This window comes from Trachinotus anak, unplaced genomic scaffold, assembly GCF_046630095.1.
Source record: "Trachinotus anak isolate AG129_WGS33_773 ecotype Australia unplaced genomic scaffold, CSIRO_AGI_Tana_v1 ptg000009l, whole genome shotgun sequence".
NCBI lineage: Eukaryota > Metazoa > Chordata > Actinopteri > Carangiformes > Carangidae > Trachinotus > Trachinotus anak.
In genome coordinates, this window is record NW_027273860.1 from 12655123 (window position 1) to 12673842 (window position 18720).

At 43.1% G+C, this 18720-nt stretch overlaps 2 protein-coding genes across 3 annotated transcripts; both read left to right on the forward strand.

Annotated features, from left to right (window-relative positions):
- Positions 1-8: 8 nt before the first annotated feature.
- Positions 9-10815, forward strand: bmi1a (bmi1 polycomb ring finger oncogene 1a). 2 transcript variants are annotated; one of them, XM_071485415.1, is made up of 10 exons: positions 9-295; positions 5086-5220; positions 5384-5480; positions 6107-6162; positions 6896-6943; positions 7172-7280; positions 8154-8193; positions 8512-8610; positions 8782-8862; positions 9496-10815. In XM_071485415.1, exons 2-10 carry the CDS (start codon positions 5109-5111, stop codon positions 9838-9840), a joined length of 987 nt encoding a protein of 328 aa, XP_071341516.1. In that variant the 5' UTR covers positions 9-295; positions 5086-5108; the 3' UTR covers positions 9841-10815. The 2 variants fall into 2 exon arrangements, with proteins under 2 accessions (XP_071341516.1, XP_071341515.1); XM_071485414.1 differs by lacking the exon at positions 9-295 and adding an exon at positions 891-1258.
- A 1958-nt stretch (positions 10816-12773) lies between these two features.
- spag6 (sperm associated antigen 6) lies at positions 12774-18272 on the forward strand. Its single transcript, XM_071485420.1, has 11 exons — positions 12774-12969; positions 13058-13153; positions 13231-13397; positions 14312-14495; positions 14629-14834; positions 16052-16225; positions 16328-16480; positions 16619-16810; positions 17190-17306; positions 17447-17592; positions 18125-18272. Exons 1-11 carry the CDS (start codon positions 12945-12947, stop codon positions 18186-18188), a joined length of 1524 nt encoding a protein of 507 aa, XP_071341521.1. The 5' UTR covers positions 12774-12944; the 3' UTR covers positions 18189-18272.
- Positions 18273-18720: the final 448 nt, after the last annotated feature.

Sequence of the window (18720 nt, forward strand, 5' to 3'; positions counted from 1 at the left end):
CTCAGCTGAGAGTTTGAAGCTCCTGAGCAGAAGCGCCACAGCGGCTCAGATTCCATAAACATCCGCGGTGCCTTCATTTTCCGCGGCGCTGGCTGAGGGATAAGGGCTCCAATTCATCTAGTGGAAGTTTTTTTATTTTTTATTTTTTTTATTTTGCAGATGTCAGGACAGCCCGTGACAAAGGTTTGACACCAGAGCCATTTGTCACATGGACGTAAGTGCGTGGGGTTCTTGAAAGCAACGATCTGCAGAGATTAATCAGACCCGCTGCTGCTCCGGTAGACTTCACGCTGAAGTGAGTGCATTGAGGAATTTCCACGGTCAAAACGACACGGACGTGTGTGAACGTGTGCGTGTGCTGCCGTTATTTTTAACATCAGAGAGAGAGGGAGAGAGAGAGAGAGAGAGAGAGAGGCGAGGGCACACTCATCAGCCGCCTGGTCTACTTTCTTACATGGAGCTGCTGAGGCGAGAGAGAAAAGACAGATCGGTGCCTGGATTGCGGTTTTACCTGACGAAAAGTGAAACAAACTATATGAATGTGTGGCATGGCTTAATTTAAAATCGTGCGTCATACACCAGAGACAGCTAGAATACACCGACAGGACTTTTTAGGCGCCTTTAAGCAGCCGCCTGGTGTCATTTCAGCCCGAGCGAAGCGCAGACTGCTGCGCGCTTTACGGGATTTCGTCGGTAAAAAAAAAACAACAAAAAAACAAAAACATCCTCCATGTGTACATGCGTGTGTTTTGCGTGTTATTTTACATGGTGCGCAGTAGATCTGGGGGGAGGGGGGGGGGGCAACAGCGTACACCGACAGTAATTCCTAGGCACCCTTAAGCAACGAGACCACGTGACCAAAGCGGGGCGGTCGAACTACAAGCCATTTTGGGGACGGTGTCAGTTTCCACCGAGCACACACACACTGCTGCATATTACTGGGGGTGAAGCGAATGTTTTGGAGGCAAAGTTATCGGTGCCGAAGTGGGAACCTTTCCGAGCCGAGGCCGGGGGAGCGGGCTCTTGTGAAGCCGCACGTCGGATCCGCACACGGCGCGTACGCGGGGAGGAAAAGAGGGAGTTTTTTATTCGCACATCTGAAAATGCGCTCTGGTCCGCCGTGCGCTCTCCGCCACTGACAGCGTCTGCAGCCTGCTTCAAGATGGCGGCTCGGCTCCTATTCATTTTCTGCTGATCGCCTCCCAACTTTCATTGTCTATCCGCCTCAAGACCCACCGATTCCCAGCCCAGCCTCCAGGTATGTCTTATTCGATATCGTCCCTAACTAACGGGGGCGGAAGGGGAGGTTTCGGGGTTTGTGCTTTTGTGTTTTTCTACGCACCGATCCAGCGGTGGATGTGGAGCTTTCAACGGTGGCTGCGGCGATCACCGACGTGGAGCTCCGTGTGTGTCTGCGCACCACTTTTTTTTTTTGCAAAAGATGTTCCCCGCTCGGGCACAAACGTGAATTAAGGTTCCCGCACACCCGGTCCCGCATGATCTACTCCTCAGTGACGTGTCCGTATAAGTTGGTAGCGGTTGGCTTTTGCATTGCGTCGTTTGGATTTAGGTAAAGTGGGAGATCTCAGGCGAACCAGGCTGGGTTGGCTGAGATGTTAACAGTAGCAAGTGCTCCAAACGGTCCTTGTGTGCTCCTGTGTCCATACAGCGTGCCCATCTTATAGAGTTGGGATGTTTGGGGTGTTACCAACTGGGTGTTGTGTTGGTTTTCGGCGTATGTGAGCAAATGTTGGATTTATTAACTTAACTTGGATTGCTCCCACGGACGTGACAGGGAGGGCGAACCATTTCAATTGTGCATAAATGTTTCACGGCTGCTTCTGAGGAATCTCTGGACCGCCGCTGAACACGCACGGCGGCTGTTTGTGTCCTGCTGTGTGGATTGCGTGGATTAAGAAGGGTGCTTGAGTTTTTGAGAAATTTTTAAAAAGTAGCCTGCATGGGCGACTCGTCGGCCAGGATACAAAGAGGTGGCTGTGTCTCAGCGAGCAGCCACGGCACCGGTAATTTCACTTAAATTCACCCGAGCTGTGTCCAGCGCAGGCTGTGGGTTGACATTAAAGCTCTTCATGGATTTCCACATTTTCTCCTCCTTATATTGGACGCTGGTGCGTTGTGTGAGTCTGGCGACACACGACTGACAGACATGAGCCAGGGCTTCTCCCTCATGGGGGGGGGGGGGGAATAAAAAAAAAAAAAATTATCATTTTCCTCATGAATGCTGTTGGGGACCCTGTGTGTGGTTAATGGTTTAAAATGAATGTATTTGCCCCCCACCCCACCCCCTCACCCCCTCAGCCGGGACTGCAGGTTGACAGCCTCGCAGGTCTGTGAATAGAAGTGATAATGGACTGGATGGGTTACAGTGTGTAATGAGAACCATTCAGCAAACAGAATAAAAGTTATTCCTTTGTATTGACTCTCACGAGTTTCAGTCATGGGGGGCGATTAGGAATCTCCTCTTATTTAATTCACGCTTTTCTTAAATTCACTGACAGCGGTTTAAAATGGGCTCTTGGTTTTTCCCCATTGCCGATTTTAATTGGGTTATTTCCAGCTGCTGTTGATTTAAGCGTAAGGGGAACCTTTACAAGAGGAACTGGTCTCGTTTGGGAATAAATGAGGTGGGCAGGACTGTGGGTCACTGCAAGAGCAGAGACAAATCTCTACATTTGCTGATGCTTTATAGAGAGAATGAAATGTTCAGTAGCTGCTGTGAATTAATTGTCATCACCACGGAGCCCTTAATTAAACGTAGCTATCCGTTTAAGAGGAAGCCGTGGGGTGTGTGGCTCACGTCTCCTGCGTGAGATCGAGGTTCGTGTATTGATAAATCCACGATGGGAATCTGCACTGTTTGTTGGCTGATGCAGCAGCAGCAGCAGCAGCCATTCCTTCCCAACACGCATGAACTTATTGGGCTGTGGATTTATGGAGTGATTGGCCTGAAGTCTTATAAAGTGAGCACCCAGCTCCCCCAGGACAGAAGGAGAGCAGTTGTCCAAACACCAGTCAATCGATTAATGGCGCAACAGGCTCCCTGCATATATGTGGACATGATCCATCATCATCCATGTGTGAGGCATCCTTTGAACTGAGTCTCTGTCCAAACTTGCCCGCAGTGGTCTGTTCAGAGGCGGCCAGGAGAGGTCGGTTGGAGCATTGAGACCGGCCGGGACTCGGGCATGGTGCCGGCTGTGGCTCCATAAAGTAACAGTGCGGGTTCCGAGCTGGGCTGCCTGGCTGTCATCCAGCGTTTAAAGAGGGTCAGCTCCTCATGTCCAGTCTTTAGGCTGCATTTAGACTTTTAATGGCTGCGCTTTTATTTCTCCAAATGACAGCAACGGGCGCCCCGATAGCTGTTGCAGCACATGCCTTTATTATTAAGCTCCGACTCGGATTATTGTTTTCTAAGCATCCAAGATAAATTTGCCTCATGGCTCATAAATATCGGAGGAAATGAGAAACCGATGATGCTTTGGCTCTGGTGACTTATTTCTCTGTTTGGAGCTTCTTTTTTTTTTTTTGTGGCTCAACACGATCAGGTTTGTAAAGTTAGCCGCCCCACAGGCAGAAAGACGTCTGATAAAGCCTCTGTGCGGGACTTTAGCTGACCATGGCGCGGAATAAATAAGTGCGATCCAGTGTGCGCTTCAACTTCGGCGCAGTCGCAGCTGTCTGGCCATGTTGGCGCTGGTTGCTGCGCACACGCCATCAAGAAAAAAAAAAAAAAAAACACGGCGCAAAGCGAACAAGAATGAAGCTGAGATTATTCCCAGAGTTGGACACACGCACACACACACACACACACACACATAGGCTACACACACTCTCTCCTCTTTGTGGTCCATAAAGATTTGGGGAGCGGGTATATACGCGCCGGATGGTGGGTTTATTTGCCCCCTTTCGAAGGAATCCCCGCAGCCCGTTGAACCGATACGGGCTTTTTTTCCTCCACAAAATGGCAGCCGTGCTGTCGGCAGCCTGGCAGTCCAGCCGCTGTCTGTGTGTGCGCCTCCGGTCCCCGCTTGTTCCCGCTCTGCAGCACCGGCAGCTCGCCGTGTTGTTGTTTTGGTTTGACATCCTGCCTTGTTCTGGTCACTGGCGATCAGCCATGTGGGCTAAAAAGCAAAAGGAGTTGCCATAGAAACGCTCAGGTCCCCCACCCCCCCCACCCCCACTGCCTGTGTGGCACACCTGACGCAGTGAACTGGTGTCTCCTATCACCCCCCCCCCTCCCCTCCTCACCCCCTCTCACCCTCACTCAGCCCGGAGCGCCACAGTCCATGTTCCTTGGATTATTTTCCGCCAAAATTTCCCCATTTTCGGCCAAAAACAAAAAAAAAAAGAAAAAAGGTTTGAATAAAACTGGAGCGGTCACCAACAAAATCCACCAGTGTTTGGATGGTGTCATATCACCTCCACGGTCTTGATGCTGAATTGTTGTGCTCTGTTTTATTTTCAGTAGCTATCTTCTCCCGGGTTTCTGCCGCGCTCCGAGTTAGAACCGGAGCTGGGCTCAGGCAGGTCAAAGCGCCGCGCCGCGCATTTAAACCCCAAACTATCAAACCCTTCCGATGCAGAATGACTTGTGAGTTATGAAACCCGAGATTTTTTTTTTTTTTTTCTGTGCCACATTACTCATTTTTGGAACAGAAACGCTTTGATCGAAGCCCGTTTGATGCTGATTGTCAGACCTGACGCTGATTTCAGCTGAAGCGAAGGAGAGCAGCTCCGGAGCTCCATCGATCCATCGATCCCTCGGTAGAAGTGATTGATTTATGATTATTCGCCGCGGCTCGGTCAGGTGACTCCGCGGAGCTGCCGCCTATCAATCTGCCACCGAGCACCTTCCCCTTTGGTTGTTATTGGATTAGCATAAAAGATGATGTTGCTTTAACGCAGTCAAACAAACAGCAGCCTTTTTTTTTCCCTCCTCCAAATGGTCAGACCTGCGCTGCGAAAGAAACCTGCAGCTCCTCTGATGCCTCCTCGCTTCCTCCTTCACGCATTGTTTTGACCTGTTGTGTTTTCTTTTCTTTCTTCCCCCCCCCCCCCACGCAGGATTGTTGTTCCTTTCTCTCGCCATGCATCGAACCACCAGGATAAAGATTACTGAGCTCAACCCTCACCTCATGTGTGTCCTGTGTGGAGGATATTTCATAGACGCAACCACCATAATCGAATGTCTTCACTCATGTAAGCAAGCCCGCAAAAATGATAACCACTCCTCTCTGGGTGTGGAAGGAAAATGATGCCATGGAAATGTAACGTTTGATAGAAAGTGTTGCAGTTCAGATTCAGGATATCCTCTTAGATGAAATCTGATATTGACTCCCCCCCTTTTGTCTATGGTTTGCAGTCTGCAAGATGTGCATTGTGCGCTACCTGGAAACCAGCAAATACTGTCCCATCTGTGATGTACAAGTGCATAAAACCAAGCCTCTGCTCAACATTAGGTGAGAACTGTGGTGATTGAATTCTCTGCCAGATCCAGCATCTTTTTGTTTTTCTCATCCCCCCCCCGTATTTTATCTGTTGTTTGGGAAAATGAATCTTTTGTCACTGTTGTGGACTCAACAAACTTTTGTTTCCTCCTGCGCCTCTTCTTGGGTTGAATTGATGCAGGTTTGACAGCTTTTTAAAAATGTTCTCTCTCATATATAAAGAATTAATTTTTATGCATTTGCAGTGTTAAGCAGCCGTGGCAATAGTTTGAACATTATTTGTTTCCTGTTTTCTCACCCTTTGTGGTTTCCCCCTTTGTTGAACTGCTGGATCAGCCAGCAATTGGTTTGAAATATTCAGACACTTGCAGACCACCTGTATAATATATGAGAGATTTCCCACAGTCTTTAACGGCAGCCGTTGTCTGCGTGCTATAATGCAACAGATTGTGTGTTAAGGAGTATATATCTTAAAGCACAGCATTTACAAACATAAGCTGTCATTTGTCTTCTTATCCAAACGATAACCCAATAGGAAAAAATCAACCATCTAAATCAGTTTTCTTTGCAGTTTTAACTGAAAATGTTGACATGTCCGGTACCTCAGTGATGTGACTGAAGTTTCTCTTCCTCTCTAGGTCTGACAAAACTCTACAGGACATTGTGTACAAGCTGGTCCCAGGCCTCTTCAAAAGTAAGAGCATGACTGTGGAGCAGCCTCTGCGTCTCGCTTGTTGCCTTTACTTTCATTCTGACTCCGTATTTGCAAATATTCTCTAGATTTTTCTGATTAGCTGTTTCATTCATAGTCATCCAGCAGCACTAGTCCACTACAGTAACTGTATTGAACTGTAAGTTAAATACAGTCCTCATCAGTTTACCCCTCAAAATACGTACAGAAATATTAAAATATGCTTTGGTATGGATGCACTATACTGTTTGAGGCTTTGTACTGAAAACGTATGATGTTTTTCAGTCTGGTGTGTGTTTTAAAGATGTTATTAAACTGATGGTGATACTTTGTAAAGGACTGCCTTTGTTTTGGGTTGCACTGTAAATGCTGTTGATGAAACCTGTCAAACTAGGTCAGGCTAAACTCCTCTTGTCTCATTGCCAACTCTTATATGTTGATTCCACACCCTGACGGTGATAAAACTGAAGCGGAGGTGGCAGGTTTGGAGGCAAAGGCTATTTTTTTTGTTTGAAATGAACCATAATGTAATGTTATCAAATATGTTGAATCAAAACATTCATTTTGTCAGTCCCTGCCTCTACACTGATCATGTTGTGTTGAACAAATGTGTTCAGATTTATTGCTGCAAATCACATGGAGAGAAAACAGAGCACCATCAGATGTCGGTTCATTCAGTATTTGTAACCTGAAAACGGACAAACTTGTAATAGCTTGCCTTTCTGAATGTCCTCAGATGAAATGAAGAGGAGGAGAGACTTTTATGCGGAGCATCCTGTAGATGGTGAGTTAGAGAGCATGGTACTGATGATCTAATTCCTGTTTGGTCACCACAGTGAAGATGGAAACACTTTTTTTTTTTCTCCCCCCCCTTTGGATGAGAGGATGGTGTTAATTTCCACAAAACATTTTTGCTTTATTGCAAAAGTAGTTCTCTAAAAATATGTGTTCATGTTATAAACCTGAGTTTCTGTGTAGTCACAAGCCCATCCACATGTGTGTTTTTCCACAGCTTCTAACGGATCAAATGAGGATCGAGGAGAGGTGGCGGACGAGGAGAAGAGAATTATTACGGATGATGAGATCATCAGCCTCTCTATTGAGTTCTTTGATCAGAGCAGGTAGGCTTGCCTCGCCAGTATGTATGTGTATTAAAGCAAGTGATTATTTGTTATAGTCGTACTGATGCAGCGTTGCTTTTAATTCTATATATATATATGTGGAAATGCTTTTTCTTAACAGGCTAAAAAACATAACATTTAATTCAGTCACAGAGGTTCTTTTTATGAAACGTCCTGTTAATAGACTTAAAAAACATGAGTTACACAGTAGTGGTTGTTGAGTAATGTCACATGTTCCATTGCATTGTATTTGCATATTAGAGAGTCATTCTCTTAGACAAAATATAGCATTCAACTGATTACATCCAGCCAGAATGATGGCGTTATTGAGTGTTTATGGACCCATCCCTTCCTGTGGATCAAAGTGTCCAGTTCACTAGTCACCAGTTCATTACTGTTTTCCAAGATAAAAAAATTGGCTGTGTTTTTTTTCGGTTTGTTTTTGGTTCTGTTTGCCTGTGTATGTACCCTCCCATCCCACCTTTATGCAACCACGCCAAGAGATTATTCATTATTTTACTTTGTTTTTTGCATTTGTCAGATACTGACAATAGCATCCTTGCAATACTATATGAACATCGTAACAGCTGTTGACATGAGTAATAAGCAACAGCTAATTTATGTGTTGCATAATGTTTGAAGGAAAAAAGTAATATGAGTGGGAAGAGAAAAAAAGAATAAAGCAATTAAGTGTCCTTTTCTGATTCCGTAGATTATGTGAGGTCCACAAAATATATATTTTTGATTTTAAAATGTTTTTAAAAATAGTACTTCAGTTTTGTTATTGCATTTATGTATGACACTGAGACATGAAAAACATGAATATTGCAGACTTGTAAAGGTCTTAATATTTTTGCCTTTAACTCTGTGCAGACTCGGAGGTGTAATGGAGGACAAACAGTCTAAAGATCAGGTACTGCAAGTTGATTTTAGCCACATTCTCTCTCATCATTATTTTTTTTTACATCCTTTTTAACCAAGTAAAGATGAAACATGCTGCGGCTCCTTCTCATTCAGCAGCTAATGAATATTTACTTTGCCAACTCTGCTGAAATCTGTTGCCAGTGTGACTTTCTCCTGAGAAACAGTGAGATGGTTTTTGTAAAGCAAACTCTTCTCCTGATTTTAAGGTGGACCAGCCTGTAAAGATTGTAACACTTTAAATGACATCAATGTAGATTTATACAGATGTACTGCAAATGTATGTATAATTTTGGATGTACATCTGCAGGTGGCTAACAAGAGGTACCTGCAGTGTCCAGCAGCCATGACAGTCATGCATCTGAGGAAGTTTCTGCGCAGCAAAATGGACATCCCAAATACCTACCAGGTCTCTTTTTTATTGTTATATATTTATTGATAAGATTTTTAAATGTAAACCTGTCTTTTCAAGAAAATGATGATATCAGGGTTAAATCTTAGGTATCTTACTTAACTGCAGGTATATTTACTCTTTATTTCTGTTTTTTTTTTTTTTGTTTGTTTTTTTTGTTTACTCCAGGTTGAAGTCATGTATGAAGACGAACCTCTGAAAGATTACTACACATTAATGGATATAGCATATATCTACACTTGGAGAAGGGTAAGACTTTTCTGGACAATAGAAAGACTTGATTTCAGTCAGTTTATTCAAACTGCTGCTGAGTCTTACATCCTAAATGTCCTTATATTACCCATTTATTAAAATGTATTGCAGATTTGATTCATCTTGTTTTGTCAGATAGGTTTTGTTAGAATCATGTCCATCTGGATATACTGTAATATCTTGTGAGTTAGAATTCAAAATACTGTTAGTATTTAAAAAAAAAAAAAAAAACAAGGCTAACTCCATTTTCTTTACCACTAAAGTAGTTACTGTCCAGACTTGAAATTACAGTGTTGATCATGCAGTTAGGTTGTATTTAGATTAATGTGGACTAAGTGTTTTACCAGGTGGAGCTCCTATAGGCTATTTCATTTCATTTTATTGGCACCAATTGCAGCAGTTTGGATAAAGCATATTAAGTGTTTTTTTTTTTTTTTTTTTTTGGTCAAATATGGGTTTACTCCTCTTTGTCCCACCCGGTGTTATACACCAGACATTAATGTGTTCAATTTAAAAATATTCTTATTTTTTACATTATTATTTCCGTGAAACACAGACAGGGGTGGGTGTATGTATCCTAGTGAAACTGTCATTTAATATAATGTAATAGCTTTACTATCGCCACCACAGAATGGCCCCCTGCCCCTTAAATACCGAGTCAACTGTAAGAAGATGAAGGTGAGCCACACGCAGCAGGAAGGCCAGAACAGTGCGAGCAGATCCGGACCAGAGAGCGACTCTGCCAGCGACAAAGCGGGGAGTCCCGTCGGGGCTCCGTCCACGTCCTCGTCGCTTCCCAGCCCCGGCACACCTGCTCAGTCCCCGCACCCGCAGCTCCCGCACGGCCCCAGTAACGTCAACGGGACCCCAGCCGCCGCCCCTCCGACCCCCAGCCGGTCCTTCACCCAGTTCGGCAGCGGCGGCACCAAACCCCGGAAGGTCTCCCTGAACGGGTCGTCGACCTCCTCCGGATGACGCGGGGCTCCGGACCGGACCGGACCAGCCAACGCCAGACTCCCGCTCAGCTAATACTGTTTTCATGCCAATGTAGTTCCATTGTGTAGACAATGTTATCTCTCTTTCTCTCTCCATTTGTTGTTATAAATATTATGGCATCATATGTAAGTTTAAACGTAGTGGAATCGGAGACATTTCAAAATAAAAGAATGAGGAGGTTGGGTGGCGTGGGAATTTTAATGAGAAAGCAAATTTTGATGTTGGGGGGGGGAGGAAAAAAAGAGCGTTGGAAAGCAGAAGGCCAGGCATTTACCCCCTTTTGGAAGCTACATCTTTATTTTACAGAAGCGACTGAAAATAGTCTTTTATATTTTCTTTAACGTTTTTCAAATTCAGCGTGTTTATCATGAATATTTCATGTGTGTTGGGATATTTTGAAGCTGTCAGTTTGAACATGCATGCTCATGAGAACACTTTTCCTTTAAGAGAGAGGATCCTGCGTGTTTATCTCACCAGTTGGACGGGTTTGTTTTTTTTTTGTTTTTTGGGAGCTTTTCAGGCATGGATCTTGTTCCAATGAAAGTTATAGGCTAAATACATTTGTATAGCGCTGTTGGCTTCACGGAAAATGCCTATGGAAGAAAACTTTACAACTTTTACTTTGCCTTTTACTGGAAAAAAACAACTTTCTTGTAGCTGCAGTGGAATCGAATTGCTTATTTCCCACGTCGTTAGCACGGTGTAAGCAGTTTTAGAGAATCCACGTGTAAATAGAAACAAAATGCATATTTAATCAGCGATCCCCCCCCCCCCCCCCCCTTTTGTTCTGAAGGAATGACTTGGGCTCCTGTTCAGCTCCATTTCATGCTCAGTTGACAGATGTTTTGATGTCTCCCGTGTTTTCCGTATTTGTATCGCTCGATTGTATGGACAACTTATTGTATTGTTACTGTTGCACAGTATAAAACATCTAAATAAAACATTTTACACTTATGGAAGAAGTCAGCTCGATTTTGTTTTTGTTTTTTTGTTGTTTTTTTTTTTTTTTTTTTTTTTTTTTTTTTTTGCGACGGAAGCCCATCGGTCAGTCTGACGTGTTGTGCGTGAGATGAATGAAGGACTAATTGAAGGGTGCAGACGGTGCGCAGCGCCAGATGTCTGTCTGAATCCGCGGCGGAGGATAACCGAGTTAAACAGGCAGCTCCGAGCAGTCAGGAGGAGGAGATCTGGCCCGTGATCAAATCATGTTCCTGAAGGGGCTACATTCAATTAAGACAGAAGCCTTTATCATTGTTTTTTTTGTATTGATGATTTATCACACAAGTAACTGCATTTCACTGCACCGCAATGAAGCGGTTTTAATGGAATTTTTAAAAAAATAAATAATAATAATAATAAAAAAAAAACTAAACTTCCAGCCAATTTGTCTACGAGTCCACGACTGATTGCTGTTTTTTTTTTATTTTGTAGGAATTCATTTTGATTCTTAGGGAAAGTTGTCATTTGCTTTGGGTGAAATCATTAGGCTACGATTTGAGGGATTTTATGATTACGCGAGATGCTAAAAGTAGACGATTTTTAACGAATAACATTTTTATAATTATTTCAATTTTCTTTTTTTTTCAATTTTTTTTTGAAGGGGGGGGGGTGTATTGAACTAGTCTAATTGTAAAATAAAATAAATCTAGAAATACACACAGTTGTGATGTTTAAACCACCTATCTGGACGACTCTAAAAGATGTGTTAATCAAATCTAGCTTTCCAACAAAACCAGATTGAACCTGAATTGGTAAATCAGGCGGGGGTGGGAACATAAGAAAATCATACTGTGGTCAACAGATGTAAGAAGAACCCGTATTACGTTATTAGTGTATTAACATATTTTATTTCGCAAACAAGGTTTTACAGAGCAGCTCCATTACTTCATGAGAGACAGAAATAAAACGAAAAATAATGCTTATTTTTGATTTAAGACATGGAAGCATCTGCCCTGTTGGGGCTCAGCTTCCTGGATGATAACCAAGCTCATTCTATGATGCCCAATCTGATACTTACCTCTCCGTAAAATCAGCAGCATCCCGCATTTACCTTTAGCGTTAATACACAAAATTAGGAAAATGAACTGGAAAATAAACACAATCTGAGGGTGATCCGATCTCACACAAAGAGCCCGAGCCTAGGTGCTGGTGGGTTTGATATTTCTTTTGAGTGACATACAAAAATGTTGCTGGGACGTCAGGCAGTGGGCTGTGAAAAAACCTCGTCACCTAATCGGCCACTCATATATCTCTGTGCCTGATTGGACCTGCTTTTGTTCATCATTTTAAAATAAGCCATTTGCACATAGGCTATAGGTGAATGTCGTCATTTCTTTTATCTTCCTTTATTCGGGCTACTTTCCTCTTCTTACACAGTGGGGCACAGCATAATAAAGGCTACAATGCCAGCGGAAAGAGAATATATCATGTTTCGATCCATCGCATTTCAGTGACATTTTATAATTTTTATCATAACAATGATAAAGTCGACTCAATCCATATCACTTCTTTTAAACCGGGTTTACAGAATGCTTTACGAAAATGAGAGGACTGCTCCAGGCAGGTCATTTGAGGACACGCTCCTCCAGCAGCCGAGGCGAGCAAACCTGCGCTGAAAAAAAAATCCTCCTGAAAAACTCTGCATCGGCTCATATGTTGAACTGTAGTCGGCGTTTGCTGTTTCACTCTGAATCGTGATGATCGATGATGTTGTGAAAGTGTGAGACATACCCGCGGTTGTCTTTTAGCGGGAACAAAGAGCTGCTCTAACTGATTTGAGGAAGCGGACAGAGCTCTCACTCTGGACAGATTCCCGGCCGCAAAACACGAATGTGGGGATCAGAGAACAGCGGAGTGATCCCTCTCCACAATAGACAACCTTCGTTAGGCGCTGCAGAACATTCTACTTCCTGTCTGTTGCCACGGCAACTCTTAACAACAACACCACCTAACCTGGATACTGCTTGGGGGGAAACGCTGCACTGAATCCTGTGATAAATTTACTGTTTCTCCTGGGTCGCAAAAGCGATTCAAAGGCGTGAAGAAGTCTTTGAAAAGAGGCCTTTTTTTTCATCAGAGCGACAATGAGTCAAAGACAGATTATTCAAGGTGAGATTCATGAGCTGTTTTGATTCATAAAAATGAGAGTGACCTGGTGTTTCACGCTGTGAAATCCTGTCCTGTTTGTGCTTTGCAGTTTTCGAGCAGTATCAGAAAGCAAGGATGCAGTTTGTGCAAACCATCGCTGATCTGGCAACCAGACCACAAAACATAGAAATCCTCCAAAATGCTGGTAAGAAACAGAATTGATACCACTAAAATTTGTTTGCTTCAGCTGCTGTTTCCAGTGTCTCCTCTCTGCTCCTCCAGGTGTGATGTCCATGCTGCGTCCTCTGATGTTGGACGTGGTCCCCAGCATCCAGCAGACGGCAGCTTTGGCTCTCGGCCGCCTGGCGGAACACAGTGATGACCTGGCCGAGGCTGTGGTGAAGGAAGACATCCTGCCCCAGCTGGTCAACTCACTGGCCTCGCAGAACGTCAGTATCTCACCCTTTATCTCTGGGACATACCCTGACTGCTGGTTTGTTGCTCCTGGATATCTGGAGCTGGTGGCAGCTTGTCTCCACCCCGAAGAGGCTGGTGTTAGAGAGGGGAGAGGGAGACAAACAGAGGCCGTCACCCTGCGGGGACTCAGGGTCAACCTCCTGAATGTGAGAGTGTGTTTTGGGCCAACTTGGCAGTTCGCTCGGGGGCTACTTCAAAACCTAAGAGCCCTTTACCATGAGAGCAACCAGGCCTTTGTTTTCTTTCTCTTTCTCTCTCTCGGCCCACTCAGAGGCTGAGAATGGAGGGAGACAAAGTTTAGTTCTTGTTATTAATGGGGCATTGCCGTGTCAGGTAATAATCTTGAAATCTGACAAGAATTCAGTGTTTACTGCTGAGTTGAATTCACCTCCAGTGCAACATGTAGAAAACACTAAAAAAAGGAATATATGTTTAATTATAGACCTAGATTTATAATTATAGAATATAAAACACGTACAAACATTTTCATTATTTGCTGTAACAACAAATGTAAAAGCCATTTTATGTTTAAAAGCAATTAGCAATTACTCTCTACATACAGAGTGTTATGTTGGTTCTGTGAGACCCTAAGCAGTGAGAGATTACAAACAATATCAACAAAACAAGGTTAAACGGTCTCAGGGAAACTCTAGAGTACATTAAGTGCTTAAAGAATTTAGTTTTAAAAAATGAACAATTAAAGAAATATAAAAATAAAGCATATTGAGCATATTGTTTTTCATGTAGTAGAAAAATATAACTGTCCTGTATCTCATTTGTAATAAAAGTCTAGTGTGGTTAAAATCCTCCATTTGTTATCAAACTAAATGAGGTTTCTGCGGGGCCATGACAGCTGATGTGTGTGTCTGTGTGTGTTTGTGTGCAGAGGTTTTATAAGAAAGCAGCAGCCTTTGTGCTGCGTGCAGTGGCCAAACACTCCCCTGAGCTGTCCCAAGCTGTGGTGGCCTGTGGGGGGGTGGATGCCCTGGTTCTCTGCCTGGAGGAGTTTGACCCCGGGGTGAAGGAGGCCGCAGCCTGGGCTCTGGGCTACATCGCACGACACAATGCACGTAAGGAGGACACACTGATGTGTTTGGAATGCCATGATTTTTTCAGTGTATCTCAGTGTTTTGGTTTGAAAATATGTTCTTATTTCATGTATGTTTATTTTCCTGTTTTCCACCTCTTTCCATGACCGTGCAGCGTTGTCACAGTCCATTGTGGATGCAGGCGCTGTCCCCCTGCTGGTGTTGTGTCTCCGGGAGCCCGAGATGGCCCTCAAACGCATCGCAGCCTCCACCCTCAGTGACATCTCCAAACACACACCAGAGCTGGCCCAGACTGTGGTGGACACTGGTGCCATCGCACACCTCGCACAGATGATCCTCAACCCAGACGCAAAACTCAAGGTAGGCCAGCTCAAAGAAACATTTCAGCCAGCAGCTGCTGCTTTAACTCACATCATGATGCATGATGGTGTAAATGAAAGGAACAATTTTATGAAATTACAGAAAATGTTTTTAAATTTTTCTTTTCTCTGTAAAATGTTTATAAGCTTTATAACAATGTTTACCAGATGAAAATAATTAATACCTAAGACATGCTAAATATGTAAATATGTTAACTTCTGTGCCTTCTTTTGTTTTGATTACTGAAACCTTTAAATAATAATAAGTGAAATACTTTTCTTTTTGTATATAATTTCTCTGGCAAATTACAGTAGGTTACTGTTATGTTATCATATAATGTCAATGAATGATTTTAACAGAACATTCTACATCATATTTTTTGGAAATATTACTATTTTATGAAATACAACAAAAGAAATTATGTATATGATAGATAATATTTGTGGTTTCTATTGGGCTGTATCTCATATTTATATATTATTATCTATTTTATTTCTCCATCTTTTTGTCCCTTTTGCTCACTATTTAAACAAACCTCTTGCCTTGTCTGCTTTCTATGTGATACATGATGATTTGTGAATTAATCAAAGTGATTTAGAAAAAATTGTCTGGCTTAATTTAACACAAAAATACAGAGCTGAAATATTCTGTCATGAATAAGAAACATTTTTCACTAGGCATGTTAAAATCTAAAATATTCTTTTGCATTTTGAATAACATTAAGTGAAAATTACCGTTGTAGTAACTATGGTAATTTTAAGTAAACATAGGCTATCATTGTTAATAAAACCTGCCAAGATGGAATAGAATAACAAAACTGTGTTGACACTTTACGAATCTTTCAAGCAACACAATCATACAGAAGTCAGGTTTCTATCAGTCTTCAAAAAACCTAAAAATGTGGTGAAATTTGAACTAGTGGGCACCCAGTCTTGAAGGAAATTCTATTAGATTTAAAGAAATGTTTTGCCAACCAATCCAAATGTTAAACATTAACATTTACTGATGGTAGATTTTATCCTTTTAAAAAAACAATTGAAATGTTCAATTTAACTAAATCAAAAAAGCTTAAAGTGTAGCTAGCTAATGTGCTCGGTGAAAAACTGTGACATTTCAACATATTTGCTGGACAACCTTTGGCATTAACTCCATTTATTTTCCAAAAATGTGATTCCTTACTTCTGGAGATATTCAGACATGTTTTTGTCTCCATCCAGAGGCAGGTGTTCTCAGCCCTCAGCCAGATCAGCAAGCACTCGGTCAGCCTGGCAGAGATGGTGATAGAGGCTGAGATCTTCCCTGCAGCAGTGGCCTGCCTCAGAGATCCCGACGAATACGTCAGGAAGAATGTCACTACTCTGATGAGGGAGGTGGTGAAACACACACCAGAGGTACTACACAGGCACACACACACACACACACACACACACACACATTTGTAGGCACAGTCATCACTGGCAGAAACAAAGTAATGTGTCTGCGTGTGTTTCCAGCTGTCCAAGGTGATTGTGAACTGTGGTGGTATGGCAGCAGTGATCGATTATCTGGGCGATTGCCATGGCAACCTGCGGCTGCCAGGGATCATGATGCTGGGATATGTGGCCGCTCACAGTGAGAACCTCGCCATGGCTGTCATTCTCTCCAAGGTGTGTGTGTATTTGGTGGATCTCTCTTCATGTGGCAGCTAAAACCCACCTCTAAATCCAGAGACATTCCTCCAGGTCCAGTATCTAGGTCATATTGACTGAACCAGTCCTGTTGTGCTGTGTCCTCCTGTCCTGCAGGGGGTGCCCCAGCTGGCCCTGTGTCTGTCTGAGGAACCTGAGCACCACATCAAGGCGGCCACAGCCTGGTCCATCGGGCAGATAGGACACCACACGCCTGAGCACGCAAAGGCGGTGGCCACAGCTAACCTGCTGCCTAAACTGCTGCAACTCTACATGGACGCCAGCAGCTCAGAGGACCTGCAGCTGAAAGTACGAGCTGCTGCTCTGCAGGCCGCTCTGCACTGAGGCTGTACAATGAGACTTTAAGCAGAGCTGAATCACAACTGAAATCAAAGTCAAACTGTTTGCTCATGCTTTGCTTCTCAAAAAAAGAAAGATTTTTGATTTCCTTTTTTTTTTTATTTTGGCTGTTGAATTTTTTAATAAAATATATACCAGCTTCTGTTTATAGCAATGAGAGAGGATAAGACAAACTCTTTTTTAAAGCCATACATGGAGATGTTTGAGCCACAGGTCAAATGGGGTTAAAGGTTATTGTAAAGGTCTAAAAAGTGGAGAGAAAGGGAAAAGGTTTACAAGATTTTACAAAGAATACATTTCATTCCTCTTGTGTCCTTTTTCTTTTCAGAGTAAGAAGGCTCTGAAGAGCATTCTGCAGAAGTGCACCTACCTGCCTGCCCTGGAGCCCCTCCTCTACGATGCCCCGAGCAACATCCTCAAACATGTGGCATGTCAGTTCAGCAAGGTGAGTGAGTCCACGACCGGTATCACAACCCGCATCAGTAATCTGCATTTTCAATCTAGATAAATGTCAGTGTTCTAAATGTTGGTGATCCAGATCATGAAGACCTACACACACCTTGTTCTCCCATCCTCCCATCAAAGGTGCTGCCTCATGACAGTAAGGCTCGGCGTTTGTTTGTGACCAGCGGGGGTCTGAAGAAAGTGCAAGAGATCGAGGCCGAGCCTGGCTCTCCTCTACAGGAGTACATCAACGCCATCAACAGCTGTTTCCCTGAAGAGATAGTCAGGTACACACAGGCACGCTACAACACATACTTTGTCGACATCTACACCCTGTGTGTGTGTGTGTGTGTGTGTGTGTGTGTGTGAAACAGTGAGAGCCGTAAACAGTAATCTAGGACTGACTCATCCGATCACATGATCATATAGACTGTCATTTCAGAGATTTCGGAGCTGTGTGCTGACTCAGTTGGAACTACTTACTTTCTCTATCTGAGCTTTCCTTCCACTATCAGCTAAAATCATAATAAACTTTATTCTTTAGCGTTTTTCAGGATAACAAGATGCTTCAGTTCCATAATGATCACAAATAAAATGAACATCAAAAATACTATTATTAGTTAGAATTAAAATCAAGGTTACATGTGTATAAACTCAACAGACACAAATAAATAGTTTAAATGAGGTTTTGAAAAAAGTGGATCATAGAAAAGTGAATTCGAGAAGCAAAATTCAGCACTAGCTGAATAATAATTTACTTTAAAAAGACAATTTTAAATAGAAAACTTTTTAAATTGCGTGTGTGTTTTGTTATTTCAGGTACTATTCCCCTGGATACTCCGAGGTCTTGTTGGAGAGGTTAGAGACCTACCAGCCGGCCTGAAGTCAGGTCACAATACACACCCTGTTGTTTGAACATGCACTGTACAAAACGCTGACAGTAAATTCAAGATGTTTTATCAATTAACAGTTTTTCCATCTTTTATATTGTACTGAGGTTAAGCTTTTTTTTTTTTTTTTTTGCACCTTTAAATGCATGTTGGCAGCTTACATCAGGCCTGAGTAGGATACACACCAGTGTCATTACCAGATGTTGTGCAGGAGACCGGAGATAAAATAAAAATCAGCATCCAAATGAAGCGTCACTTTTACTTGAGGTGAAGAACTTTATTATCCTATTCCAACAACTTCTGCACTTTCACAGCCAGTGTGACATTTTGTGGCGTTTCCTGGAAGCACATTTCTTATGCCCGCTAGAGAGGTCAAAGGTCAGGTTCATTGACAGAACAGCAACCCTGGAGGTGGTAGGGAATTTGGTGCGTTGCAGGCTGAATACCGACACATGGATCGGTGGATTCTCCTTGTTTGAGACCAGCTCCCCTCACAGATGGGCATATAGACCGTGGACGTCGGTT